The sequence below is a fragment of the Drosophila sulfurigaster genome, chromosome X, assembly GCF_023558435.1.
Source record: "Drosophila sulfurigaster albostrigata strain 15112-1811.04 chromosome X, ASM2355843v2, whole genome shotgun sequence".
NCBI classification, from domain to species: Eukaryota; Metazoa; Arthropoda; class Insecta; order Diptera; family Drosophilidae; genus Drosophila; species Drosophila sulfurigaster.
In genome coordinates this window covers 7653692-7681321 of record NC_084885.1, presented here as the reverse complement: position 1 = coordinate 7681321, position 27630 = coordinate 7653692, and the positions used below count along the sequence as shown (strand labels likewise).

At 38.9% G+C, this 27630-nt stretch overlaps 3 protein-coding genes across 9 annotated transcripts in view; 1 reads left to right on the top strand and 2 right to left on the bottom strand.

Moving 5' to 3' along the window:
- Positions 1-20765, top strand: part of LOC133848394 (protein bunched, class 2/F/G isoform) — a 60208-nt gene extending 39443 nt beyond the window's left edge. For 4 of the 6 annotated variants that reach the window (XM_062283948.1, XM_062283945.1, XM_062283943.1 and 1 more), the window contains 3 exons: positions 17469-17658; positions 19334-20063; positions 20124-20765. In XM_062283948.1, coding sequence (XP_062139932.1) covers positions 17469-17658; positions 19334-20063; positions 20124-20421 — 1218 coding nt within the window. In that variant the 3' untranslated portion in view covers positions 20422-20765. Of the gene's footprint in view, positions 1-17468; positions 17659-17736; positions 17909-19333; positions 20064-20123 lie in introns of those variants that run through there. The other 2 variants (XM_062283944.1, XM_062283949.1) reach the window with 2 other exon arrangements.
- Positions 20766-22887: 2122 nt separating this feature from the next.
- Positions 22888-24279, bottom strand: LOC133847994 (uncharacterized). Its single transcript, XM_062283356.1, has one exon. The coding sequence runs from the start codon at positions 24182-24184 to the stop codon at positions 23240-23242; it is 945 nt and encodes a 314-aa protein (XP_062139340.1). The 5' UTR covers positions 24185-24279; the 3' UTR covers positions 22888-23239.
- Positions 24280-24842: 563 nt separating this feature from the next.
- On the bottom strand, positions 24843-27630 carry LOC133847993 (N-chimaerin). Of its 2 annotated transcripts, none has more exons than XM_062283354.1 (4): positions 27347-27630; positions 26144-27277; positions 25975-26080; positions 24843-25115 (listed from the first exon to the last, which is right to left on the bottom strand). In XM_062283354.1, the coding sequence occupies exons 1-4, from the start codon at positions 27438-27440 to the stop codon at positions 24923-24925; spliced, it is 1527 nt and encodes a 508-aa protein (XP_062139338.1). In that variant the 5' UTR covers positions 27441-27630; the 3' UTR covers positions 24843-24922. The 2 variants fall into 2 exon arrangements, with proteins under 2 accessions (XP_062139338.1, XP_062139339.1); XM_062283355.1 differs by having other exon boundaries at positions 26147-27277; positions 27347-27627.

Genomic DNA, 27630 nt, shown 5'->3' with positions numbered 1-27630 from the left:
CGTAATAATAATAGTAATAATACAAACAACACTTTGACATTTGCTGTTTGGTAAAGGGTTGCGCCACCTGCGGAAGTGGCGGCAACTCTGGTCTTGGAAATTAGGCGCGGCCTCGTTATGCAATTAGAGCAAATAGTTTACAAGCATTTTTAGCCATGCTTTGATTGATGGCACAAGGCTACGGAACCAGTTTAGCTAGGGATGGAGTGAGAGTAGAGAGTGGGGATGAGTGAGGAGGAGGAGGAGAAGGAGAAGGAGGCGGGGCCATTGATTGATGAGTTTGTCTGTGCGAAAGGAAATTCCTGTATTTTGCCGCCGCTTTGCACGCAACTAATCCACACTTTCATCTTTGTATATGTGTGTGTGTGTGTGTGTTCGCGTATTGTGAGCATATTTTTCAATTATGGCCAAGCTGCGTGAAATCCACGTCTCAATATCTATATATATATATACTATATATGTATGTAGTCCATACAATTGACATTATAAATCGCATTTCACGCTAATTTGCAACAAACAGCAGCAAAGCCAAAAGCTTGCGGTCGCTTTTCAATGCTGCTGCTGATGATTAGTGAAAGAAAATGGAAAATGGAAAAGCAGTCAACCATCATCACAAGACTCTCTCGCCCCCAACTCCAACTTCGATTCCAGCATCGCAAATTTTACAGCGTAAAATATATTTTACAATTCTCTCAGCCTGAATCTGTGTGTTCCCCAGGGAGCTGCCTCCTCCTCCGCCTCCTCCTCTTCCTCTTCTTCCTTTCGCTATCTACTTAAGCAAGTACGGAGATGAGGCGGAGGATGGAGGATGGAGGGGGGCGTGGCAGCAACACTCGACAACAAGGCGCAACAAGATTTTGACAAAATTAATTTTATAGATTAGAAAACATTCATCGCTTTGCTCAGGGGTTGGAATGGGGGGAACAAGCGGAAAGGAAAGGAAGGGGAAGGGGAAGGGAGTGGTTGAGTGGTTGTTTGTTTTGTCTACTTTTGGTGGTGGTGCAACCTGCTGCTGCCTGTCGCAATGAGCCTTGTCACACAGCCTCGTTACCTGCCGCAGTAATTGAAGAATTGTCAACGAATTATGGTTTAATAATGGTCACAGCATGCCAAGAGAGCCAAGCACAGTCATCAATAGAGATGCGACTCCCCATTCTTTCCCTCTCTCTCTTTTGGAGGCAAGTTGCCAAGTTGTGCACTTTATCAACTGTTGCAATTTGGAGGCGTGGCGCCACGCGGCGTCCTCGTCTGGCTGCGTTTGACACGCCAATTGGTTTGCCTGTCACCCAACAACAACAACACGCAACACGCAACGCGTAGAACAACTACTGTTAAAGTGACAACTCGTAGACAACAATGTGCAACAAATTCGTAATACACTTTCTTATCGTTTGGAATCTCGAACTTAACTGAGATAAAGCACAACTTAATCGGCTCAAGAATGTTGCAATCGAATCTAAATCAATTACTAACAATATCTTCTTCGTTTTCTACTCAAATGTTCATAAGACATAAAATTAAATCAGCTAGCCATATATTTTTCATCTTCTATTGAAATGTTTGTAGCCAACAAAATTAAATTAGATAGCGATATCTTTTTCATCTTCTATTCAAATGTTAATTAAAAAAAAAATAAATGAAATGTATTTTAGCTAATTCATAGCAATATGCTATACAATATTCAATAATAGAAAATATAAATAATATCTTCATATTCGTAAATTTTGGATTTTTCATTTTCTAAAACATATCCATACAACTACTTAACCGTTTAATATTTAAGAGTGTCTTGAGGCACTCGTCAAATAATTTGTATTATTTAAAAAACCTCTCGTTTTTTTTTTAACTTTTGAAGCTTTTGAATAAAAGTTGTCAGTTGGGAATAATCAAATATCAAATAAATTATGGTGTAATATAAAAGTTGGCAGTTGTCAATAATTTGATTATTATATATATAATATGGTGATTATTATCAAATATAATATGGTGATAACCAACTGACAAATATTTCACTTCAATTTCGTTTTTTAGATAATACAAATTATACAATGAGAGCCTCGATGCACTCTTGGATATTAGATAGTTAGCAGTTGTATGAATATTTAATAGAACATTGTTCTTTTTTTTTTAATTCAACAATTGCATTATAATATTGCATATAATATTTGTTGCCAATTTTGCTGAAGTTGCCTACGAATTGAGCTGCGAAAACAAAACAGAAATGACAATTAATTTGTAATAGGAATACATAATTTATTTAATAAGTTATTTTATTTATTATTCTAATATTTTTCTATTGACTAGGTTAAAATTTTAATGTTGATTGAAAACAATCAAACCCTTGATAATATATGAATCATTAAAAGTTTTTTAGTGAAAAGTCTGAAACAGTTTTAGCTATCAAAGTCTGCTTGCCTTGAATTTGTTGATTTTTGAAATATGTTATTGAATTCATGTAAGCAACTTTTTGAAGCATTTCGAAATCGTTTGCGTTGTTCATGTAGCCGCATTTTTAAGTTGCCAAAAAAAAAAATAGAAGGTGGAAAAGTAAAGAAAAGTAGAGAAATAAGTAAAGAATTGGCCAAGTGCGAAGGCGGCTGCAAAGTACAGAAATATTTCGCCTGTTTAGCTGACAATTGACACGTTAGTCGAGTTGGGCGGGTGGGCGTGGCAGGGCGAAGGCAGAGACGAAGGCATGGCGCCTGCCATGAGCAATGCTCAAACACACACACACACACACACACTAACACAGAGACAGAGGCAGAGATTGAAACGCAGACGCAAATCAGACAATTTGTATCCAGCGGTGAATATAATTGAAAAATGATTGGTTTACCATCAATGAAAATGATGATGACAACGCAGTGACACGCCGTGTTGTTGCTCCTTGTTGTTCGTTGTTGCTCATTGTGGTTGTTGTTGTTGTTGTTATCGCTGTTGCTGTTGTGTTGTGAGCTGCTGTCAATGACACGCACCTGCAGCTGTATCTTTCGATTGTGTTTGGGTCAATCGGCCATTGAACGCTGCATATAATAATAATCATCATCATCATTATCATCATCGTCATCAACATTATCATTATGATCGTCGTTGTCAGCGTGATGATGACGTTGACAATAATACTCAATATTATACTTGACTTCTGTACCTCTCTCTTTCTCTCTCTCTCTGTCTCTCTCTCTCTTTGAGTTAAGCTCTTAGCGCATTTACAAGCATTTCAAAATTACTTGTTGACTCACATGCTTTGGCAATGCTATTCACGAGTACCATGTGAATAGCTGATGAGTGCAAAAACATGGCATTTGAAAAGCTGCAAAAAAATTTCATTCTACGCTTCATAAATATTATAAATTGCATTAGATTTAATCGATGATATTGTTTATCGCATAGAACAGCAAAGTGAAAAGAACAATAACATCGAAGAAACAAAACATTTAGCTTTTCATAATATTATATATCACAAATTTAGTTCAATTCGCATATCTTATGTATGTAAGAGGCAGAAGAAGTCATCTTTAAGATTCCTACAAATTCGGTCGCGATTAGATAAAAATTGAAGTTATTAAAGAAATACTTTTGTATGGAAATGAGGTTTTAGTTGCTTTAGCTGACAATCTGGTATTTTTTGTACTATACGGTATATTTTGATTGTAGTACAATATCAATATGCCAAATATAGCCTTCGGTATATTTTAGTATTATTTTTGCGATACAATTTTGGTATATTTGCAGTACATGGATTTATTAAAAATGGGTAGCGGTATCTCAGAGTCAAGCACACTCGACTATAGATTTCTTACTTAGCCGCGCGAGACTTATCCATGTGCCCTTTGAATAGTTCTCTTTATGCTTTAAGCTTTAACTGATTGAAATTTATATGGTCAATTTATTGAAATGGACTCTACTTTAATATGCAATTCGAATAGTTCCATTTGCCGAATATCGAAATAAATATCAAGCTCTATTTTCACTTTATCTATCTTAAAGTGAAGTGAAAAATGCTTCACTTGAGTATTAATTGGAAGATTAAATAACAAATAAACTGAAATACTCTTTAATTACAAAAATATTAATGGGAGTATTTCATATAATTTGTAGAGATTTCTACATGAGAGATTTATCATGCAAATTATTCAAAATACTCAAACTATTATTTGAATAAACAATTTTTCACATTACTTATTGATTTGTTAAATGAACTATATATTATAATTAAAGTATAGTCAAAAAGCTGCTCTGTAATGATATTCTGATTAAGTTTAGCGCTTTAGTTTTGTGTTTTAGTTAAAACAAGAATCATTCCTTCAGATTTGTAAGTTGTTGTTGAAGCTTTTCATCAATTGGCTGCGTCTTTAAGCTGCGTCTTTAACTTGTTTCGCTTCGCTTTGCTCTCTCGCTCTTTCTCCCTCTCTCTCCCTTTCATTCCCTCTCTCTGAGTCTTCTCGAGTGCCTACTTTGTGTGTCCTGTTGGGGCATCCTTCAACTCATTCTCTGGCACAACATCCTCGTCACAATCTGTGTCAGCTGCTGGGCAAACTCGATTCGCTTTTCGCATAGCCGCACGTTCGTTGAGGAATTTCTATTTTGCCTAAGACCGCAGCATGGACGTTTTGTTGTGGACAGTGAAGGGGAAACAGGGGATGGGTGGAAAAGGGGGGCACTTGGCATTATTGGCATTTAGAACTTATTAACATTAAATCGCTTTCACTCGCCAAAGCATGCTGTCCGCTCTCTTTCTCTCTCTCTCTCTCTCTCTCTCTCTCTCTCTCTCTCTCTCTCTCTCTTTCTCTGCCACTTGGCGCCTGTCTGTTCAAATTGGAAATTCCTTCATTAATTCTAATAAGATTATTAGTTGCCCGACGCCAGCGAAATGTGCCCCAAATAAGTCGCAAGTGCTTGGGAACCTTTTGCTGGCTGCACAGCAATAATCGAATAATTTGGCAGAAGGTCGAACGACGGTCGTATTTTGACACCTCGAAGTCAACTTCAATCAGCGAGGCGATGGAAAAGGAAAGGGAGAAGGAGAAGGGGCAAACGTTGTCCAGGGTATTTTGTGGTTTCGTGTGAAACTTCAACAAATAGATAGCACAAGCACTGGGCAAACACAACCCTCAAGAGTTCGCTTTTCCCTCCGATTTCGAGTTTGTTTTTGGGTAAATCCAATAAGCATAAGTGTGCGCGATCCCGCGAGAGCAGCCATCGAGTGCGAAATGAATGAAATTAGCGCACGTTAATCATAAACAAACTAATGTCCACAACACAACACGGGGATGAGACAGAGAGTCCTTTGTCCTTAGTCCCTTGTCTCTTTTTCGAAGCAACCCTTTGCAATGCGTGATTTACGCTGTGGGAAGGGAAGGGAAGGGAAGCGAAAGCAAACAAATTGCAACAGTTCTCACAAAAGTAACAACAACTCAGCCTCAGCCTCATCCTCAGCCGAGGGTCTTTGCCACTTGCAACATACTTGCAACCTGCTGCGCACACACGCGACACAACCAACGTCGCTCATCGCGTCTCGCATCACGCGCTGCACTTGCCAATTTGTTGTTCTTAACTAGTCAGGAGCGAAGCCAGAGAAACCGGAGAAACCAAACGAAATCCGTTCGGAAAACGGAAAACGAACCCAATCTCAATCTCAATCTCAGCCGCAGCAGTTGCTAATGACAGTTGGCGGCTTTGTCGCCCGCTGCGTGACGATGTGGCCAACAAAGCCAACTGCTCTGGCAAGAGGTATCGATTAATGAGTGCGCCATGGACTACAGAATGCACTAGTGCCATTAGTGTTAGCAAACGGTAATAAGAGCAACAACTGCAGAGAGAAAAAGAGAGAGAAAGCGATTGAAGAAGAGCAGTCAACATTCCCGTTGACTGAAAAACTAACTTGAAGTTTATGCTAATGAAGAATTTGCTAATTGGAATATGTTAAGTTGCATCAAAGTATTCGATTTGTTAATATGTATATATATGTATATTGTATAGATAAAGTTGTATCAAATATAAGGATTAGATTTATGAATCTATTTAAATCGGTTTCTTTTATTTGGTGCAACTAAATTTAATTAGCAAACTTGACAAGAGAAAGAAGAAATACTTGAGGTAGCTATATATAAATATTTGACACCGATTTATTAGAAGTTTTTCTGAATAAAAGTTCTCATATATATATAGTGTAACTAGACTTGCCGTAAAAATGTAATATGAGTAGAGACAGAAAATAAATGTAAAACAAAAATTTTAAAATTACAGTCGTAATTTTAAAGCTTTTAGTCGCGATTTTGAATACATGCAATAATAAATACAGTATTTAAGATTCCCGAATTGAATGCGATCATATTGAGTTTAAAGAAATTATTTAAAAATACTTTTTGTATGGCAAAAAACGCCTTAGCTGCTTTAGCTTACAATATGGTATGTTAAGTATGTTATATTCAGAATGTAATACTACTAAAAATATACCAAATATTGGCTTCAATATAAAATATACCTAATATAGCATTCCGAACAAATACACCATACACGCCTTCAGTATATTTTCTTAACTTTTCGCTATATTAATTTGGTATATTTTAAGAATAATACCGATCTCTTTTGCTCTTATTCAAAATGGGTAGCGGGTATCTGAAAGTCAAGCACAAGCACTTAAATTTAGATACAATAACATTAGCAACCTTTACAGCCATTTGTGTTATTATGTTCAATAATTATTTATTGCTTATGTTTGAAACTACAAATTAAATTGCACGTGTCAAGCGGATCAAGTCAGAATAAATAAATAATAATATTTGAAAGCGTAGTAAATATTGAGACTTTGAAATACATCGAAATATGTTAATAGAGATGGAGAAATCTTCTAATGCAGAGTGAACTCAATAAAGAGATGTAATCATTGTATTTGAAATGGAAAACTTCATCTCAACAAATATGAATATTCGAGTTGGAATGAAGCACTTCGATTTGGATGACAATTCTTGTATCAAAACAATTGAAACTTAATTATGCTTGTTCAAAGCATTATTGTTTTGATGTCAAGCTAAGCCACCTGCCATTAGTTTTGGGCTATTAAAATGATAGCAAAGGCAAATTGCGATAACAGCTGCTAAATTCGATCAAGTGGCAGCTGAATGCGAAGCCACCGACAAAGCAAAGCAAAGCAAAGCAATGTGAAGTAAAGTGAATTAATGTGAAGTGATGTGGTCAAGTGGAGTCTGCTCATAGTGGATGCTATTATGTCAAGGTTCGAAATGATCTAATCGCTGTCAGCGAATAATTACTACTTAGTACTTAGTACACAATAGCAATAACAGCTAAACAATTGTAAATTGTAAATTAAATTACTTAACGAAATGCTAAAGGCTCATTTGATGTCTGAGTGATATTACTTAACCCTCCACTGAGGCAGATGAAGTTTGCCACCTCCCTTTGCCTCCCCTTCTCTCTCCCTCTCTTTCATGCTGTGTGTGCCACCCTTGAAAACGTTCGTAATTAGAAAGAAAATCGCATCATCGATTAATCATGTTGCATTTACAAATATCATTTCAATTGTAATTAATAGTCGTCAACTCTCTGGCAATTCCGATTGCAGCCGCAGCAGCAGCGGCAGCGTTCAATGTCAGCCAAAGGTCATTAATATCAGTCGCATTAGTCAGAGCAGCTAGTCCAACTAGTTAAGTCAATTACTTAGTCTATATACTATTATGTGAGCCATCTCATGACTCGACCAAAGTCAAGTCTTTTGTTCCGTTTTTCGCGTAAATTAATACTCCAAGTTCAACAACAGCAACAGATTGAACAACTCAAAAAAAAACTCAAAAAAAATAGCAGCAGCAAAAACTTGAAAAATTGTGCAATAAACGCGACGAGACATTTTTTTGCATTCATATATTGTAATCACAAAGCTGAACGGAATCGAAAAGAAAAACAAAGAAAGTTCAGTTTGTGTTGTCAACTAACGAATAATGAATACGCTTTTCGAATTGTATTTGGGTAATAATTTCAAATAAAATTTATAGCAAAATATATGTGATTCCTCAGAATCTGATTTTAATATTGAAGTTATTTAAGAAATACTTTTGTATGGCAAATAACGCTTGTTGCAATCGGGATTTAGCTGCTTTGATTGACAATCTGGTATAATTCGACCTCTGCGGTATATTTTGAATTTAAAACTTCAACGGTATATTTTGGTGGTATATTATTTGGTATATATATCGTGTGTCTTACAGTCGAGCACAGTCGACTGTAACTTGATTAATTTTGTGTCGCTAAAATTATGCTGAGAAAAAGTTTTGTGTCAGAATTTTATCAAAAAGTATTTAATTATGTATTTTAATAACTGCATTAAGCTACAGAATAAGACACAAATATTAGTTTTGTTGCTAGAAATCTTTGCTGAAATTTAGCTAACTTTAAAAAACTCGACAATGATAATAAGAACATTTTATAAGCATAATATAGAAATAAAGTTGGCAAGTGAAAAATAGTGTAAGAAAAATATTATTCCATTTTTACTCAAACGGATAAACCTAAAGAAAAAAATTTAAAGAACATTTTTTAAAAGAAGAACCTTTGATATACATTCTTTTAGAGTTTTGATACCACTAATCTCTTTTTTAAATTTATCTTATTTTTAATTTAAAATTTTTTGGTTCTTTATTTTATGTTATTTATTTCATTATTTATTTTGTTTTTTTTTTTGCAATAATGAAAATTTGAACTGTGAACTCACTCCAAAATGAATGTAATCATCAGAACTTTAGATTCCGAAAATTTCAGCCACAGAGCTATACCAACAACTGAGTTCACATAGTTAAGATTGGCATTAAAATGTCGAGAGATAGCGAGAAAAAAACTATGATACCATTTGCAAAGCGTACAAAAAGGAAAAACAAAAGCAAACAAGTAGCTTGCGACCGTTAAACTCATATGGAAGTTGAAATGGAAGTTCCAAGTGAACATCAAAGCGGGCGGTGGAAAGGGGAAAGGGGAAAGGGGAAAGGGCAATATATGGATGATAAAAAACAGAAAGAAAATGCCGCGAAATGCTTTGCGTGAATGTCAATTGAATATTGCATATAAAAGAGGCTGTGAAGAGAGAGGGGGGAAAGGGGAGATGCGAGAGTACGTCGCGTTTGTCGTTATGAAATTTCCACACGCCTCAAATGGTTGGCAGACAGAATGACGGACTAACTGCTGGACTGAATGACTAACTGAACGAATGTTTAACTGACTGACTGACTGACTGACTGACTGACTGACTGAATGACTGACTCACTAGCTGCCTGTCGAGTTGATGAAGTAAACCAATAAAGGCCGCATGCCGCACAAGCTGAAAGCCAGGCCAAATCCTTCGAGAGAGAGAGAGAGGTATGGAGGGGAGAGAGCGATGCACTGCACATGTCACCTGAAAACTATGAGGCACAGGCCTCTGTTGCCTGCCACGTTGCTGCATGCTGCATGCTGCATGCAATTTGCGCAATTTTGCAGCACGAGTGCGCAAATATTTGTAGCTGTCCCCCTTCCCTTTAACACTCCCTCCCCCCCTCTCGCTGCCGAGGAATGCACAGCAGGCAAATAACAGAGCAGAGCAGAACGGAGTCGAATCGTGTCGTGTCGTGTCGAGTTGAGTTGAGTTGAGTCTCGACTGCCATTGAAAATCTTTGATTGGTTACCAATATTTTAATTATGGCCAACAGTTTGAGCCACCGCAGGCAGTCACAAAGCTGACCTTTGTCCAAGTGCAGCCGCCCATGCTTATGTGCGCAAAATTGATTTCCCATTTTCCGTTTCACATTTTCCATTTCCCATTCGTCGCATTTCCCTCTTTAAGCCGCTCTTTCTCAGTATTTCTCCAGCACCTTTTGAACTTGACCAAAATGGTTATGGAATCTTACTTGGCTTCATGGATTCCCCCATAATGCAAAGAGAGTTTGACTTTATCATTACTCTAAAGATCGTTGTAGAATTCTTCTAATAAAAGATTGCTTCTTGAGAAAGTAGCTATACATAATGTATGTATATTGGCACTCCAATTGCAATTCTATATTCAAGATCCTATGCAACAACAGTTGTAAATTAGTGATTCTTGAATTGAAAATAAATGGGATATAACAGATAAAGATTAGATCTTTGAATAGTACACAAAATTGCTGAAAAAATCATTTGTTTCATATGCTTTTGCAAATAATTAAAATTTGATTTAGAAATTAGCATATTATAAAATTTCTATGCAATTTTTATACAAATTTGATTTTTGATGCATTTTTTATAATTCATACTTTTAATTTAATTTAATTTAAAAATGTATTTAGGTTTATACTTCTTTAGAAATATAGTAATTTAAGTCGCGAAAGCGAGCATCTTGATTGATTTAAGTTGATTTAATTGTGCCGAACTTTTTGTTGGCAAAATTATAAAAATTATTAAATTAAACTTCTCAAATACATTGAAATTTAATTTCTGCTATTTAAATTAGTATTAAAATCTAGCTTTTACAACAAAAATTAAGCTGCAGAGCTTTAAGCAGCTTCGATAAACTTTAACAGCTTTGCGTCAAGATTAAATTAAAGCTTCGCTGAGATCAACAAACGCACTTAAGCAAATGAGTTGGAATTGAAAAAACGATTGCTCAAACTGTCATCCAAAACACATATGTACATATGTTGGCTAATAGCTGAAGTAATCGGTTAAATTAGTGGCCAAAGAAATCCATTTTTGTTGGGCAAACAAATCCAAAGATTGAGATTCAGATTGAGGGCTAAAGACATGTCTCTCCCCATCGATGATTTCATCGCCTCATTCAATTGCTGGCAAGCAGTTTCATAGTTCAATAAATCAAATGCATTCACCATTTCGTGGGTGTGGCCAGCGACGCATCGCCAGTGAAGCGCAGCCATGACAACCACTTGACTTGAGTTCAAGCCACCAAAAACTGGACACAGACTCGAAACCTGGCCAAAAAGGGGGCGCGTCTCGATACGTTGCGGCCCATAAAAGCGAGCCAAGTTCTTCAATAATAATAAATTTTCAATCAGCAAATTGACATCGTGATGCTGACCACTCTTTGGCTGGGGAGGGAAGGGGAGGAGCATCGTCAAGTAATCATTTAGCGAATGATTGCCAAAGCTGTTATCTATATTAAAGTGGTCAACAATGCGGCTCGAACAAACTTGGCATCATCTTCAGCTGCACAATTCAATAGCCAACGAAAAAGGTCAAAAGTGAAGTCATTCTTTGGGTTAAAAAGTTTATCCACTCAATTTAGTATCATTATTAAAAAATACTTGATAGCAAAAGATTCACAAAATGTGATTAACTGATAAATTAATTTCATGTTTTGAACACATTTAAATATAAGAAAACAGAAAAGGGAAAAGGGAAAAATAGCAAGATTCAATTATTTTACTTATAGTTACTTTTTTTCTGAAGTTGGTATATTATGTTTCTTACATTGTCTTTTTCGTTAGTTCAATCTGTTTTTTTTTTTTTTTAATAATTTAATTAAAGATTTATTTTTCTTTATATTTATTAAAATTATTCTACTCTTTTCCGATGTTAACAACAAAGAAAGCTACAGTCGAGCATACTCGAGAATGCAAAGCTACCCGTAAATATACCAAAAATATACCACAAAAATATAAATATATACCGAATAGTATATTTAGCATAACGGTATAATATAGTAGTATATACTGAAGAATTTCGTTGGTATATTATTATAGTAATAAATTGAAAATATACCAAAGAGTAGAAAATATACCAGATCTTTACCCAAAAGAATCTAACACCCAATTAAAAGACGATATTTGGAAAAAGATACAATAATAATGGAATAAATTAAGATTTATCGTTCATAGTCAATTTAATCACTAGATTTATTTAATGATTTTGAACCTCAAAGCTCAAATTTTACTATCAAATATATGTATGTGCATATGATATTTTAAGTAAGAGTTTAAAGTTATATAGAATAAGAGTAATTACTATATAATACTGCTCTATATACCCAAAAAAAATACTGCTTCCCTAAAAATACTGCTTTTAAAATTCGCAACGAATTTACAAATTTATTGAACAATCTAAAGCTAGTAAAAAAAACAAACTGCATAGTCCAATTGAATTTATTTGGCGCCTAAAATTATAAATATTACAGCTCTACGTTTGATATTTAGGAATGCATATATTTGCGATTATTAGAGAGAACATTCGGAAAGAGAAAGCGAGAGAAAGAAAGAGAGAGGGAGAGGGAGAGAAATAGAAGCAGAGTAGATTAGAGGGATATCAAATCAAATAGCTGCAATTGGATTGCTTACACAGCGACAACAGTAGAGCGGGCGAAAGGAAGAGAAAGAGAAGAGGCATACACACAGGCTGCTAAAAGCACCTCTACAAACACACACCTGTATGTGTGTGTGTGTGTTTTGGTTTGTCAGCGAAGCTTCCGTTTTGGCAAATTTATGGCATTTCCTATTTTGATTTCCGCACTCAAAATGGACGCTAGCGAAGCGACAGCTCCGACAGCAGCTCGTTGCAGCTATCATAATGAGAATTGAAATTGCATTGGGCGGAGGGAGCGGAAAGAGGAGAGGAGGGGAGAGGAGGGGAGAAGGAGGAGCGGCAGCAGTTGAATGCCGCACAGGCAGCGTCGCCAAATTGCAAAATGATATAATTCAATGAGAGTTGATTAAATTATCAGTGCTCGAAGTGTTGTCGGGGCAGCTGCTGCTGCTGTTGCTGCTGCTGTTGCTGTTGCTGGCCGGGAAGACAGTGGAGAAGAGAGGAGAGAAAGGGCGGAAGGGAGAAGAGCAGCTAGGCAGCTTGGCGGAGACGAAGCAGCTGCTGTTGTTGCTGTTGCTGCTGGGCGGCCCTACAACAGTGGCAATTGGGTTGCTGTTGCTGTTGTTGGTGTTGTTGGTGTTGCTGCTGTTGCATGCTGCTTGTGTGCCTTGTTAATGAAATTTTCCGCTCCTTTGCCAGACGTTTGTTTACATGACGCTGTGTGTGTCTCTTACTCTTTCTCTCACTCGCTCTTGCTCTCTATTTATTATTGCAAATTGTTGCTGTTGCTGTTGCTGCTGCTGTTGCCGGCTTTTGTCTGTTGTTGCAACTGATGATGATGACGTTGACGTTGCATGATGAAATAACAAACCGGATTAATTTGATTTCGCAGCCCCGGACTCAACTTAAGGCGGAGGCAGCGACAGGCATTGTGAGCTGTTTGCCACACAGCACACACAGCAACCTGCCACCAGCCACCAGCCACCTGCCACCTGCCACGCCCGACGCAAGCTCTCTTAAGTGCAACTCGTATTGCCCTCGGCATTGAGACACGCCATGTGAGTGTGTGTAAATTAATTTCAGCAGCAGTTGGCAGCTCACCTGAGCAACAGCCTCAACTTGACTCAACTCGACTCGACTCCCAATCAGAGCCATGCCACATGACACAGTGTTGCATGCTGCAACATATTAAGCCCAAGTGGTAATCGCATCCTTCAGCTTCAGCAACAACTTGAACTTCCCCAGCGATCCTCGATCATTACCAAGAAGTGGCCTTAATTCAAGCCAAACAAACGCAGCAACCAAACAATTAACTATCAACTGACAAAACTATTTGTGATACAAATTGAATTACTTTTCGTATTTGTTATTTCTTTATTAAGCGATCCCAATGAATGTAATACGATACTATACGATTATTCTGAAAATGGAAACAGAAATATTTTAGAACTAGAATGGTATTTAAATACTAAATGCAAAGCTAGTTAATACTTGAAATGTGTCGCATACTTTTGATACACTTACTTAGCTAAAATTCTGTGCTTTTTGAGATGTGTATTAAAAACTCAAAGCTCAGAATACTGCAATGAACACACACTGCAACAACTCAAGTAATCTTTAAGAATTATGTAGTATAGCATTTGGTATATTTTAGTATTTTTGGAATATTTTCAATGTAGTACTAATCAATACGCCAAATATTGCATTTGGTATATTTTAGTATTTTTGGAATATTTTGAATGTATTACTATATCGATATGTCAAATATAGCATTCGGTATATTTGAGTATTTTTGGAATTTATTTATATCGATATGTCAAATATAGCATTTGGTATATTTTAGTATTTTTGGAATATTTTGAAAGTTATACTAATCAATACGTCAAATATTGCATTTGGTATATTTTAGTATTTTTGGAATATTTTGAATGTATTACTATATCGACATGTCAAATATAGCATTCTATATATTTTAGTATTTTTGGAATATTTTGAATGTAGTACTTTATCGATATGGTAAATATAGCATTCGGTATATCTTAGCGACTTGTTGTATATTTTCGGTATAAATTTTTTTGTATATTTTCAGTATATTTTTGGAATAAATCTTTATTGCAAATAGGTAGTAGGCATCTTAGATTGATTGAAACAATATACAAAGGGAAAAACAAAAATAATAATTTTATGTTCAAATGTTTTTTTTTTTAGTTTTAATTTGTATATCGTTTGTTTACTGTTTTTATATCTAAATATGAAAATTCGTTTGAGTATAAAATTGCGACTGGAAGCTTTATATTATATTATGTTGCCCATTGCCAATAGTTTTTGAGCTAGAAATTTCATTGTTCTAAGAAAGCAAGTCGAACTTGAAAATGTTAAGAACGTTTTTGGGATAACAATTACAGTTTAAATTGAAATAATCTTAGCATAGCTTATAAGCTTCTTTGGTATAGAATATCTTAATCATATTTAAGAGTAACTGCAGATTGCATTCCTTTCTTTCTTAAACTTTCTTTACACTCTCCCCCCCTCTCTATCCCTTTTCCCCTATGGTTTTCTGTCTAGGTCTTTCCCAGTGCCATAATCCCCTTGATGTGACTGTGTCGAGGCACTCAGCCAATGCTCCTTTTAGCTACTAAATTTAGTGGGCCGCACTGAGTGGCTCGCCTGACATTTTGTGGTGCTGCCAATTTCTCATATGCCGCAATTTATGAGCCAAGTTGTCAGTTCCATATATCTTCTGAAAGACAGAGTGGGAAGGAGAGTGGAAGAGGGAAAGAAGAAGAAGAATACGAGTTGCAATTGCCAAAGGCGTAGGCACCTTCCCGACCAGCAGCTGACACAATCAAAAGCCAAATCACTTTGTCTTCGTTTTGGGGCGAAAGGCTAACTCAACCACCTTCCCTCTCCCTCTTCCCCTCCCTCTCGCTTCCCGTTGCTCTGATTTTGTAGCGATTTGTTCAATCTTCGAGTGAGAGAGAGAGAGGGAAGAGAGGGAAATGCTGCGGGGCTGTCTTTGGGCCGTGCCAAAAAGAATTTCAGCAAAAATGTCGCCACATTGCTGCACTCCCCCCCCCTCCCCCTTCCCCTCTCACTACCCCTAGTATAGTGCTTCCCCTTTTGCTTTTTGCTTCTTCTTCTGGTTCTTTTTTTTGGCATGCCAACCTATTTTGCATATTTTGCTTTTTATTATAAATTTTCATTTTGCAGCGTTTTTCCAGTTGTGTCGTTCTCTCGTCGAGCCACTTCAAGCAGCGTCGCCTCGTCGATTTCAGTTTAGTGGCCACCCCTCTTAACTCCCCGCCCTTCCGCTCTACCCTCGCTCCCTTTCCATCTGTCGCTCTTTGCTGCCTGTGTGTCCTTCGTCGTACCGTCGTCGCACATGACTAATAGCAGAACTAAACGATTTGATGGACCAGAAAAATGATGACTTCTTTTGCGACTCGACAGCGCACAAGAGAGACAGTGAATCAGCGACAGAGTGGGAAGAGAGTGAGAGGGGAAGGGGGAAAGGCGAGTGCGTGCGAGGGTTGCAAGTCAAAGTTAAATCCTTTTCGGTCCTTGCTTCAACTTGAGCTCATCCTTTTGCATGTGTGTGTGTGTGTGTGTGTGTGTGTGTGTGTGTGTGTGTGTGTGTGTGTGTGTGTGTGTGTGTGTGTGTGTGTGTGTGTGTGTGTGTGTGTGTGTGTGTGTGTGTGTGTGCCAAATCCTTTTATTGTGACAGTTGTTGTTGTGGCTGCTGCCGTTGTTGTTCCTCTTGTTGTTGTTGTTGTTGTTGACTCGCTTTTGTGATCAACATTTAATGTTTTCTTATTATTGTGCATTCACATTGTTGTTCTTGTTGTTGTTGCTGCTGCGAATCGGTTTAATGTTTTGGAAGATAATCTAATTTGGTCACTTATATGCGAATATGTATATTATTTGCTATTATGTGTGAACACACTGTCCCCTCTCTCTCTCTCTCTCTCTGCCCTCTGCTTACCATTCTCAATGCTGTCATCGCTGCTGCTAAAAGCGTTTACGGTCCGAGCGAATATTCTCTTCGTATTAGCATTTCGCAAGCATTCCATTTACATTTTTTCAATTTCAACGAGTTTTTTATTTAATAATTTGCAATTTGCATGCCATTTGCCCCGCCACCGCCCCCAAAGTGTCAGCCACGCCCAGCCTTCAAGCTCAGTGGCCAATGACCAATGGTCAACTTGGTCAACACAGCTCACTCAAATGGCCAAATGCTTAAGTTGTGCTCCTTTTGCTTGGCTTCTCTGCCATATGGCGCTCTCAACAGGCAGAAAAGAACAAAATTTGTATAAGTCTAGTAACTATTAGAGAATAGCTCTTTAATCTTAACTATAACAGTGTTTTTATATATACATATTTGGTATATTTTGTACTCTATGGTATATTTTGACTGTAGTACTATATCAATATTCCAAATATAGCTTTTGGTATATTTTGAATATCTTTGCAGTATATAATTTTGGTATATTTTATAATATATATGTAATAATAATGTATACCGTACTATTTCGCTCTTATTCCAAATGGGCAAGCGGTATCTCACATTTGAGCACACTTGACTGTAGCTTTCTTACTTGTTTTATAAAGGTTTCGCTTTTTTCATTTCAACTTTTTTTTGTTTAGACAACTGGTCTTAACTTAGCTCTAAATTTTAGTATAGCAATAGCATTATATTTGCTTTCTTACGAATACGAACTTAGAAATGTATTAGAATTTCGCCTTCGATCTCATACATTTTTCGCGATACAATCTTTTCCACGATCGAGCATCACAACTTTTTATACCCGCTACCCATAGGGTAGAAGGGTATTATAACTTTGTGCCGACAGGAAATGTATGTAACAGGTAGAAGGAGGCACCTCCGACCCTATAAAGTATATATATTCTTGATCAGCATCAACAGCCGAGATGATATAGCCATGTCCGTCTATCCGTCTGTCTGCCTATCTGTGTGTCTGTCCGTCTGTCCGTCCGTCCGTATGAAACTCTGGATCTCAGAGACTGTAAGAGATAGAGCTATAATTTTTTTTCGACAGCATTTGTTATGTTTTCACGCAAATTTTTGCCATGCCCACTTCCGCCCCCGCAAATGACATTATGACTTCCAATTTCTTTTAACATATATGACAATGAATTTGACAATAATTGCGTTGATTTCTTAAAAACTTTTGCAGGTGTGGTTCCAGAATCGACGTGCGAAATGGCGCAAAACCGAAAAGGTTTGGGGCGGCAGCACCATCATGGCTGAATATGGATTGTATGGGGCGATGGTGCGACACTCGCTGCCATTGCCGGAGACCATACTGAAGTCGGCCAAGGACAACGATGCGGTGGCACCCTGGCTACTAGGTATGGAACAGAAATGTAAATGCAACAATCATATCGAACTATCAAAACTAACAAATCCTCCCAAAAACCAAAAAAGAAAAACAGAAAACACAGAAAAACCGTGAAAACCCAAAATCCCAAATCGAATAGGAAATCGCAATCGCAAACGAAAACGCAAACGCAAAATCGCCATCGAAGTCGCGTTTGCATTGAGGCGAGTTTAATTGAATTTTGAGCGAGACAAAGGCCAGCAGCTCGGGGGATTATAAAATGATATCGGTTTGGTCGGCGAAAGAGGAGGGGGAACGAGAACGGGGAAGGGGGAAGGGGGAGAGCTGAAAATTGTGAGCATATTTGGTTTCGTCCTTTTACCATTTTTGTCGTCATATGTTGCGCACATTTCTTTGACTTCAGTCGACTGCCTCGAAATGACTTTGCGGATTAGCGACTGGCAGTTAACAAGTGCCAAAAGGGGACGCGCAGGCGAATGAAGGAGGAGGTTAGCTGAATCTGTTTCCCAGCCCAGTTCAGGGTTGCTTTCGACATTCTACTCGTGGCTTTTATTTGTTAATAATCGCTTAATAAATGCAAAATGCACACGCGATAGGGTGACGCAGGGCATTCAAGGGAATTCCGCTTTAATTTGGCATTTATCGTTTATCTATTTCCATTGTCTGTGGCCTGACTGAGAGCCAGAGCAAGAGGAAGAGACTGAGGAAGGAGAGGAGAGGAGAGGGAGAAACTGCTAGTTTTATTGGCACTTGTCTTTGGCAAACTTCCATCCCTCCTCGGTGATAATTCTCTGGGTGTCTCGCAAATTAATTTCCAAGTAACTCCTCCTCCTCCTCTTGCCTCGGCCACTCTTCAAGTCTTAAGTGGCTTAACGGCTTAGCATTTGTGAGGCTAGAGTTTTTAATTAAGTACGCGACTGTCAAATTAGTTGGCAATTTGATGTTGAGTAGTGACCCACCAGTTAATAGTAGTCTCATAGTTTTGAGCCTCCTCCCTCTTCCTCTCTCAATTTGACTTGCAGTCCATTAGATCACTTGGGCGTGACGTTTTTCGCTCTGTGAGATTAATGTCAAACATCTGTTAGTCCTCGTTGTCCCAACTATTTAGCTGATTCTTTAATGCAACTGCAGGTTCGAATTGTTGATAAATATATAGTTTAGAGGTAATCATTTTTTATATTTTTTTTTTTTAATTTTTTGACAATTTTCCTTTTAGTTTAAATGGCTGAGTTTTCTTAAAGCTAAAGTCTATAAATGTTTGTACTCTATAAATGCATAAAAGCTGTTTTTTATTGTTATAATAAATTTCAATCTTTGACTTAAATGAGGTAAAGTTTCATAGATAAAAGCAATTGCTTTCCTTTGCAGCTTGTGCTGATTTTAAAGAAGCTTTTGTTTACTAATATAAAGAGCTTTGGTTTTAGATTAATGAATAACTGTGAGCTTATTCATTTTAGCTGATTTTAAAAGAGCTTTAAACTTTCGGGCAGTACAGCTTATAGCGTTGCGTTGAGATGAAAGAAACACGTTTAGATTAGTATTTACCACAGAATTGAATTAAACTATATATAGAGTAATCAGCTTCAAAAACGTAGCTTCAAAGCTTCATCAGTTCCAACAACTCCCCCAACCAAACTAAGAGCAACTCACACTTGTAATAAGTAATGCTAACATTCTATTACTTCTTCTCCTTTTTTTAGGCATGCATCGCAAATCGATTGAGGCACAATCTGCGCTCAAGGACGATTCCGGAGTAAGCGATCACGAGGATTCGGCTGGCTCCAAGTCGGCGCATTCGGATGAATTGCGCTCACACTCGCGAGCGCTGAGCTCATCGACCGAGTCGTTGAATGTTGTGAGTCCGGCGCCAAGCAGCTGTCCAACGATTGCATCCACAGTGCCGCCAGCATCGACGACGCCGCACGGCAGCAGCGGCTATGCGGCAGCCTCATCGGCGGCCACAACGCCAACGGGGGCAACAACCAACAGCTCTGGATCGCCGCACATCGAACTCGGTTCGCCATCGCCACAGCAAACGCAACAGCAACAGCAGCAGCAGCCGCCACAGACGACGCACTTGTTGCAGCCACAACAGCAACAGCAACCGCCACAGCAGCAGCAGCAACAGACGTCGCTGGCGGGACATTATGCAACTGCCACGCCCAGTTATCATCCGCTGTTGGATGCGGCAAATGCGGCGGGTGCAGGAGCCGCTGCCTCGAGCAAGGACTTTCACATGATTATGAACACTGCTGTCGCAGCTGCAGCAGCAGCAGCCGCACAACACCAACAGCAGCAGCAACAGCAGCAACATCAACAGCACCAGCAACATCAACAGCAGCAGCAGCCACATGCAGCGTTGCATGCACATCATTTGTCTGCCGCAGCAGCAGCCGCTGCGCTAATGGAGCACGATCCGGATGCTTTTAGGTAAGCGTTGATTTCCTCTGCATTTGTCTGTTTAACAATTGCTAACGGATTTCTTTGCAGGAACAACTCGATTGCTTGTTTGCGCGCCAAAGCACAGGAGCATCAGGCGCGTCTCCTCAACAATGGCGGACTCTTTCTCCAAGTGCGCAGCTTTGCTCAGGCACAAGCTCAAGCTCAGGCTCAAGCTCAAGCTCAAGCTCAAGCTCAAGCTCAGGCCCAGGTTCATGCTCAATGCGAGGTCTTAAAACACGAGGAGCGCAACAACAACAATAACAGCAGCAACACGCAACAGTTGCTGGCAACTTCGCATCCCGTCAAAATGGAGCTGACGCCTTGCGTCAACATCGAAGATGTCTGACAGAGCAACTACAACAACAACAACAACAGCTTGCCACAGTGAAAAACCAAAAAAAGGAAATACAAAACAAAATGGGAAAATAATTCCCTAAAATGATCTCAAATCTAAGCCCAAAAAGAATGTATCCATAAGCACACCAATTTTTTTTCTACCTTTAAGCAATTTATTGATCGATAATTAATCAAAATCAAAATCGTCTTGATCTGTAATCCAAAACACAATATGACATTTTAACAATGCTCTAGACTCGATAAGTTTCGTTTCGATTCGTTTAGCTCCTAAGAAACCAAGAATGTAATATTTTTAATAAATGCATAATCTACGCTAAAATCGATAAAACACATAAAGGATACGAAGCTTTATTCGTAAGGAATATTATCCCTTCTTATTTGCTTGCTTCACTGTCTGTTCAAATTTCAATTCGAATTTAAAATTTTGCGGTAACAAAATTAATTTTTTGTAGCATACTTTGAGGGTGCTGTGGGAATTGTTTTATGAAAACAAGCTATATCTCGGCCATATCCTGATTTTCAAAGGACATGTATTACTAGGATCGTAAGGAGCTCCTCTACCGATCACCATAAAAAAAATATAGGGTCATCTAAGAATCCAACACTTCAAATTTTTCAGTCTGAGGGCCGAGAGAAACAGGCGAAAATCAAAAATTGCGGGATATCTCAAGAACCAGAAGGACGATTGGAATGTCCTTTGGTACACTAATAGCTCTCCTTAAAGGACTTCGTTTGACACTGAGCCCGCAAGGATCAGACAGGATATGGCCAAGATATACGCAATTTTCTATTTACAAAAAGTTCATTTTATCTCGAGTCCTGTAAGGATATTCGTCCTTTTGAAAATGCCAATCGATTTCTATTGACTACATATATCCTTGTGCCAAAGGACATCACGATCGTCCTTCAAATAATCGAGATACGGCGGATTTTTATAATTTTCGACAATTTTTCGAGACTTACCCTTAAAAAATTTTCACAAATTTCCGGACCAATTTTGGGAAGGATAATAAAAATCCTTGAATGGAGATCGATAGTACTTGTTATCCTGATTACAAAAAGGTAAGTCCTTCCAAGATCCTTAAGGATTTGACAAATATATGGCAACAAATTAGTGCTAAAGAAATAAATTTTTGTAGCATACTTTGAGGGGGTAATATGTGTATTGTTTTTAAAAACAAGCTATATCTCGGCCATATCCTGCCGGATTTTCAAAGGACTTACACTGCCAGGATCGCAAGGACCAAGTCTATCGATTGGCATCAAAAAATTATGGCGTTATCTAAGAATCCAAAACTTGACATTTTCAGTCCGAGGGCCAAGAGAAACTGGCGAAAATCAAAAATTGCAGGATAACTCAAGAACCACAAGGACGATTGGAATGTCCTTTGGTACACTAATAGCTCTCCTTAAAGGACTTCGTTTGACACTGAGCCCGCAAGGATCAGACAGGATATGGCCAAGATATACGCAATTGTCTATTTACAAAATATTCCTTTTATCTCGAGTCCTGTAATGATTTTCGTCCTTTTGAAAATGTTAATTGGTTTCTATTGCTTAGATATATCCTTGTGCCAAAGGACATCACGATGGAACTTCAAATGGCCGAGATACGGCGGATTTTTATAACTTTCGACAATTTTTCGATACCTTTACCCTTAAAAAATTTTCACAAATTTTGAGACCAATTTTTGAGGGTGCGATAAAGGTCGTTTTTCGAAAACAAGCTATATCTCCGCTATATCCTGCGCGATTTTTAAAGGACTCATATTACTATGATCGTAAGGACCAACTCTATCGATTGACAGCCAATACTTGTAATTTTCCAGTTCCATTGCTTAAACGAAATATCCGAAAATCGTAAATTCCAGGATAACTCGAGAACCACAAAGACGATCGGGATCAAAGCTGGCAGGATAATAGTCCTTACGAATACGCTTCGATTGACACAGGACTCGCAAGGATAAAATGAAATGTAACCGAGATATGCACTATGTTCTGTGAACATAATATTTCGGATCCTGTAAGGACCTTCGTGTTTTTCAGTAAATCAATTAGTTTGTTTTTATATGAGGAATCCTTGCGCCACGATCCTGCTTCAAAGGCGAATTTTCTACTACCTTTACATCTTTAAAAATTTAAAGACCAATTCGGGCAAGGATAATTCAAATCCTTGAATTTAAATCGATACTACTAATTACAAAAAGGTACAGGCTGTCAAGATTCTTAAGAATTTGCCAGAGATATGTCTACAAAATTAATTTTCTCTTTGTCAGTTTTATCCTGACGTTGGTCCCTTAAACCGTTAAACTTAACCTAGCCAGATCGATGCACATCTTTAACTGTTATACATTTAGTAAAATTGACTCATAGATGGCGCATTTATTGACCAAGTCCGGCAACGTCGTCATACGCCATCTGTTGGCTTTACATGTTATAGCAAAAACAGTGCGGCCAGCTATGCGATTGCATACATTTTTAACATTTCAAATAAATTTGGTTGAGGTTTTTAGAAATACTTTTTCTTCTGAAAATCATTACAATACTATTGGAATTATGCGCGTTCTTCTTCACGTTCACGTTCTCAAGAAATAGTTGCTACTGTTCGTTGGATAACACAAGTTTTGAATTGAGAATCATCCGGAACCATATATGTACATAACAAACGCATCTTTAAGCAAGGATAACTGGCCTGGTTATGGATGGAAAGTCGAACTCAAAACAGCTAAGCGAACAAAGTTCTTTTCGGGATTTATCCTAAACCTTAATACTACTACAATGTTGATCAACTACCAAAGAGACGTGTTTCACTCATTCATAATGAGACGCAGGAAGAGACGATAGTCAACCTGCTTCTTGCAGTTGGTCATGCCTCGCGTGAGCGTGGCAAGTTCGGCGATGGTGAAACGATCTCCATTCGCATTGAGGAGCTGCAGCAAACGTTCGGCGGCAATGTAACCGCTGCCACTCGCATCCAAGTTGCGAAGTGTGGCAATGAATTCGTCCCGCTTACGCATGTCCATGTGACTGGCATTCTTGCCAACGGCATCCAGATACAGACGCACCTCTTGCAACTTATTCACCGCCTGCAGGTCGACCGCAAAGATCGACTCCAACAGCCGCACATAGTTAACATTGCCCTTGTCATCCTGCAGAGCATCGAGCAGCGCACAGATCTCGGACTCAATCAATCGTCGTCCCATCGCGACGAGAAGACGCCGCAGTTTGGTCAACGGCATGACACCCGCACTCTGACCATCACACGATCGCAGACCATTGATCAGCACCGATGACACGATGGGCAACTCCTCGGCCAGTTGGCTGTACAGCGTTAGCACCAGCTCAAAGCTGACACGATTCGGCGGCTTGCGGTCCGGCGGAAACTGGAGCAAACGCTCGGCCAGGCAACCGTTGAGTGTGACGCCGCTGCAACGCAATCCCATCGCATGCAAACACTCGGACACCTTGAGCACATCGATGACGTTGCTTGTATCTTGAACGTACAGCTGGAAGACCTTGCGCAGCTGCAACACTTGCGGTAGGCATTGCAACAGCTCATCGCATGTCCAGAAACTGTTCACCACTTGGCTGTCGCCTTGTTGCTGTTGCTCCTTCAGCGCCTGCAACTGCTTCTCCTCGTCCTTCGACTCCAGCTTTTGTATCGTTGCTTTCTCTGGCTGCTTTTGAATCGGTTTCTGTTGCACTTTTTGATTCGTTCTTGTCTTCAGATTCGCATTGATGGCGCTACTCATCTTCAATCGCTACTGCAAAACAAATAAAAGCAATTAACCTTAAATTTGGAACAGATGAAAATAAAGGAAATGTACAATTAATGTGTCAAGCTAACTAGATCACAAAAAAAAAAAGAAAATAAAACTTACTTCACAGCTGTAGACTTCGATTGACCTAAAGGAAAATAATCTTAAGCATTTCAAAATCATTTGCTTACATTTCACATAAATAGCTTAATTTAATGTAATTTCATTCCATTTTATATTCTAGTTGAAATATTTCAAAATCTTTCCAAAAAACCTTGTATGTAAATTCGTACGTTAATCCTTAAAACATTCAATGCTTAATTTACAATTTTGTTTCACAATCTACTTGTCTGTACTTTTTGTGAATGGGAAGAGTTATCGGGACATTTATAATGCAATAGCAATAGCGATAATAATTTGTTTAAGATTATGTAATAAATACAAAAATATGTGATTGCAATTTTTAAAACTTAAGATCTACATTTTTGGTGAGTGTATCGAAGATTCGTGCATAAAATGTTTTTTTTTTCTTTTCACAATAAATAAATAAATGCTTGGCTAAAAATGTAAACTAATTAAGGAAAACTAATTTCGAGTGCATAACGAATTCGACAGAGACGTGTGTAGACAGAGAGAGAGAGAGAGCGATAGATAAAAATAAAGAGAGAGCGAGATAGCTGATATTCGCGCTTGCTCGCTCACTGGGAAATGTTTTGTTTGCTGGGTTCCTTTTTACGAAGAGGAATTCGAGTTCATGTTGCTGGATGATGCAAAGATGGTTTCGCAGTGCGTGATCAGCGAGGAGAGCATAAAGATCTCCTCCGTGAGATTCGTCATGTGCTGGGGCGTGGCAATCAGCGTGGGCGCAAACACAGTCGCCAAATTGTGCTCGTTCATCTTGTTGACAGCGTAATGCGAAGCAACGCTGAAAATTAAACAAAATTCATATATTATTTGTATAGCTGAGATTGTCATCAATATAAGGATATAAGGATATATGATAACCTAGAGGGCTTAGTCGCTCTGCCACATCTGATTGCAATAAGGAATTGTATTCGTTATTCCAATAAAAAGATAATAATATTTATATGATTATTTCCTCTTCTACTTTATCGGAAATATAAAAATCTAGTGAAACGTTGACACACGATAACAAGAAATCTGTGTAATCAGCTCTTTTTTTAAGTTATGTATCACAAAGTGATTATATTTAAGAAGTATTGTATAGCAAATTATGTGTCATCTATTCTTCAATTTATGTGTCACATAGTGTATATGGAAGTTTATCGGAGCTATAAGATATACTTAGACGTCGACTCTGTATAATCAGCTTATTTTTATTTTAAGTGTCACAAAGTGATTATATTTAAGAAAATGTATTCTATAGCAATTATGTGTCATCTATTATAATGGTCTTTTTTTCTATTTATGTGACACATAGTGTAAATAATGAAGATATTGCGTTGACTTTATATGGAAGTTTATGAAGTGTAAAGATCTTGTGAAATGTTGACACACTCCAACAAGAAATTTGTGTCATCAGCTGTATTTTTAATTAATGTCTCACATAGTGATTATATATAAGACAAAGTACTTTATAGCATTTTGTGTGTCACATAATAAATGAAATGAAATTTAGCTTATTTGAATTATTGAGAAATCGAGCCGAAATATGTGATTTCTACTTAAAAAGAGATGATTGCTTTAGGTGACTGATAACTCAGATGTGCATGGAATGTGTGTGTGTGTGTGTGTGTGTGTGTGTGTGTGTGTGAGTGACTCACCGCTTGAGATGCTCCAACATATACTGCAGACAACTGTAATGAGCTGGCGGCAAGCGCAGCGCTGCCTCCGCCATCAACTGCAGCTGTTCCGTCTGCTTGGCATTTCCTGTAAAATGCAAAAGGAACAAATTGAAATTTAAGAGTTAATTTACACTCCAAGAGAACTCACGACCTGCAGCCATAAAACTGGGATACGCCTGGAACGTGATCAGCGGCACAGGCAGCAGACGCAAATAGAGCTTCAAAGTGCCGGCAATCACATTCACATTGCCATAGGTTGCCTCGGACATGTCCGTTTTGTCGCCATCGCGATCCAGTGCCAGCTTCAAGGCATCGATCTCATCGGCAAAGCCAGACACACGATAGATGCCCTCCTGCAGCATGCCGCGTGCCTCGACCTCCTCGACGCAGCGACGCACCACGAAGGGAATGTGACACTGATGCAGTTGCACCATGGTGGCCAGATCGGTGCCAAAGACGCCGCGAATGTACTTCAAGTCCGGCACACACTTGGGCGGCACCAGTTCCGAGCACTTGTTGTGCGCCATAAAGCCGCATGCCTCACATTTGACGCCCTGCGCCGTGAATCCCCACAGAAAGTTGGCGCAAAACTCACACCAGTTGAGGCCCTTAAACGTGTGCACCTTGAAGTTGTGCGGCTTCTCGTAAACGAGTGGCATCGGATCCGTTGCCTGTGCCGGCAGCTGTTGCTGTTGGTGTTGCTGCTGAGGTACTTCCTTCTGCTGCTGAGGGGCCTCTTGTTGTTGGCTCACCTTGAGCGTAACGCTGCCATCACAATCGTCCCCGACTGCAGTGGCCTTGCCACCCAGCTCATTGGACAGCGCTCGTAGCTTGCGACGATTGAGCGTCATGTATGGACTCTGTTGATAGCAGTTCTTTGTCTGCTGATTGATCTGCTGAATGATTGGACTGGCATGCAGCTGCATATGGAAATTGATTAGGCCATCGGCGACCATTTCGTGCACCGTCTCATAGTGCTTGTCCTGTTCCCGCAAATAGTGTCCATGACCCGGCTTATAGAAGACCTTATAATGCTTGGTGCGCTTATTGAAGCGCACACTCAACGTATGATAACAGCCATCGGTTTTGGGGCTGCGCCGCACCAAATAGCTGCCATCGTTGGCCTGCGACAGCAGCTGTTCGGCCTCCAGGTGTCCCATGATGCCATGATATTCGCTGCCATACAAACGCATCGCTTGCTGCTGTTCCTCCAGAGTGGTGTCGAGAGTGCGTTGACAACGCACTGGATGCGGTGCTGGGGCATCCAATTGTATTTTATACACTACACGCACACACATTAAACACACACTATTATTATTCATACACAGTACACTCATCAATCACAACTTACATTCGGGTTTCCACACCTTTTGAACGGGCGAACTTGGTTCAACGCCGCCACCGCCAGGCAATATGGCTACGATTCCTGCGCCCGGTTTCGACATGGCAAACACAAACAAAAGCTACAGCCAGCGATAGATGGATAGAGAGAGAGAAGCGCAACACAATTGCAACTAATTAAGGAATGCAGTTTAGCACTGTTCGTCGAATTGCTTATAGCTTAAATTAAACGCATTTTAGCTTTTGTTTATTTCTATGCAGTGTGACCAACATCGAGCAAAGAGCAAACACGCA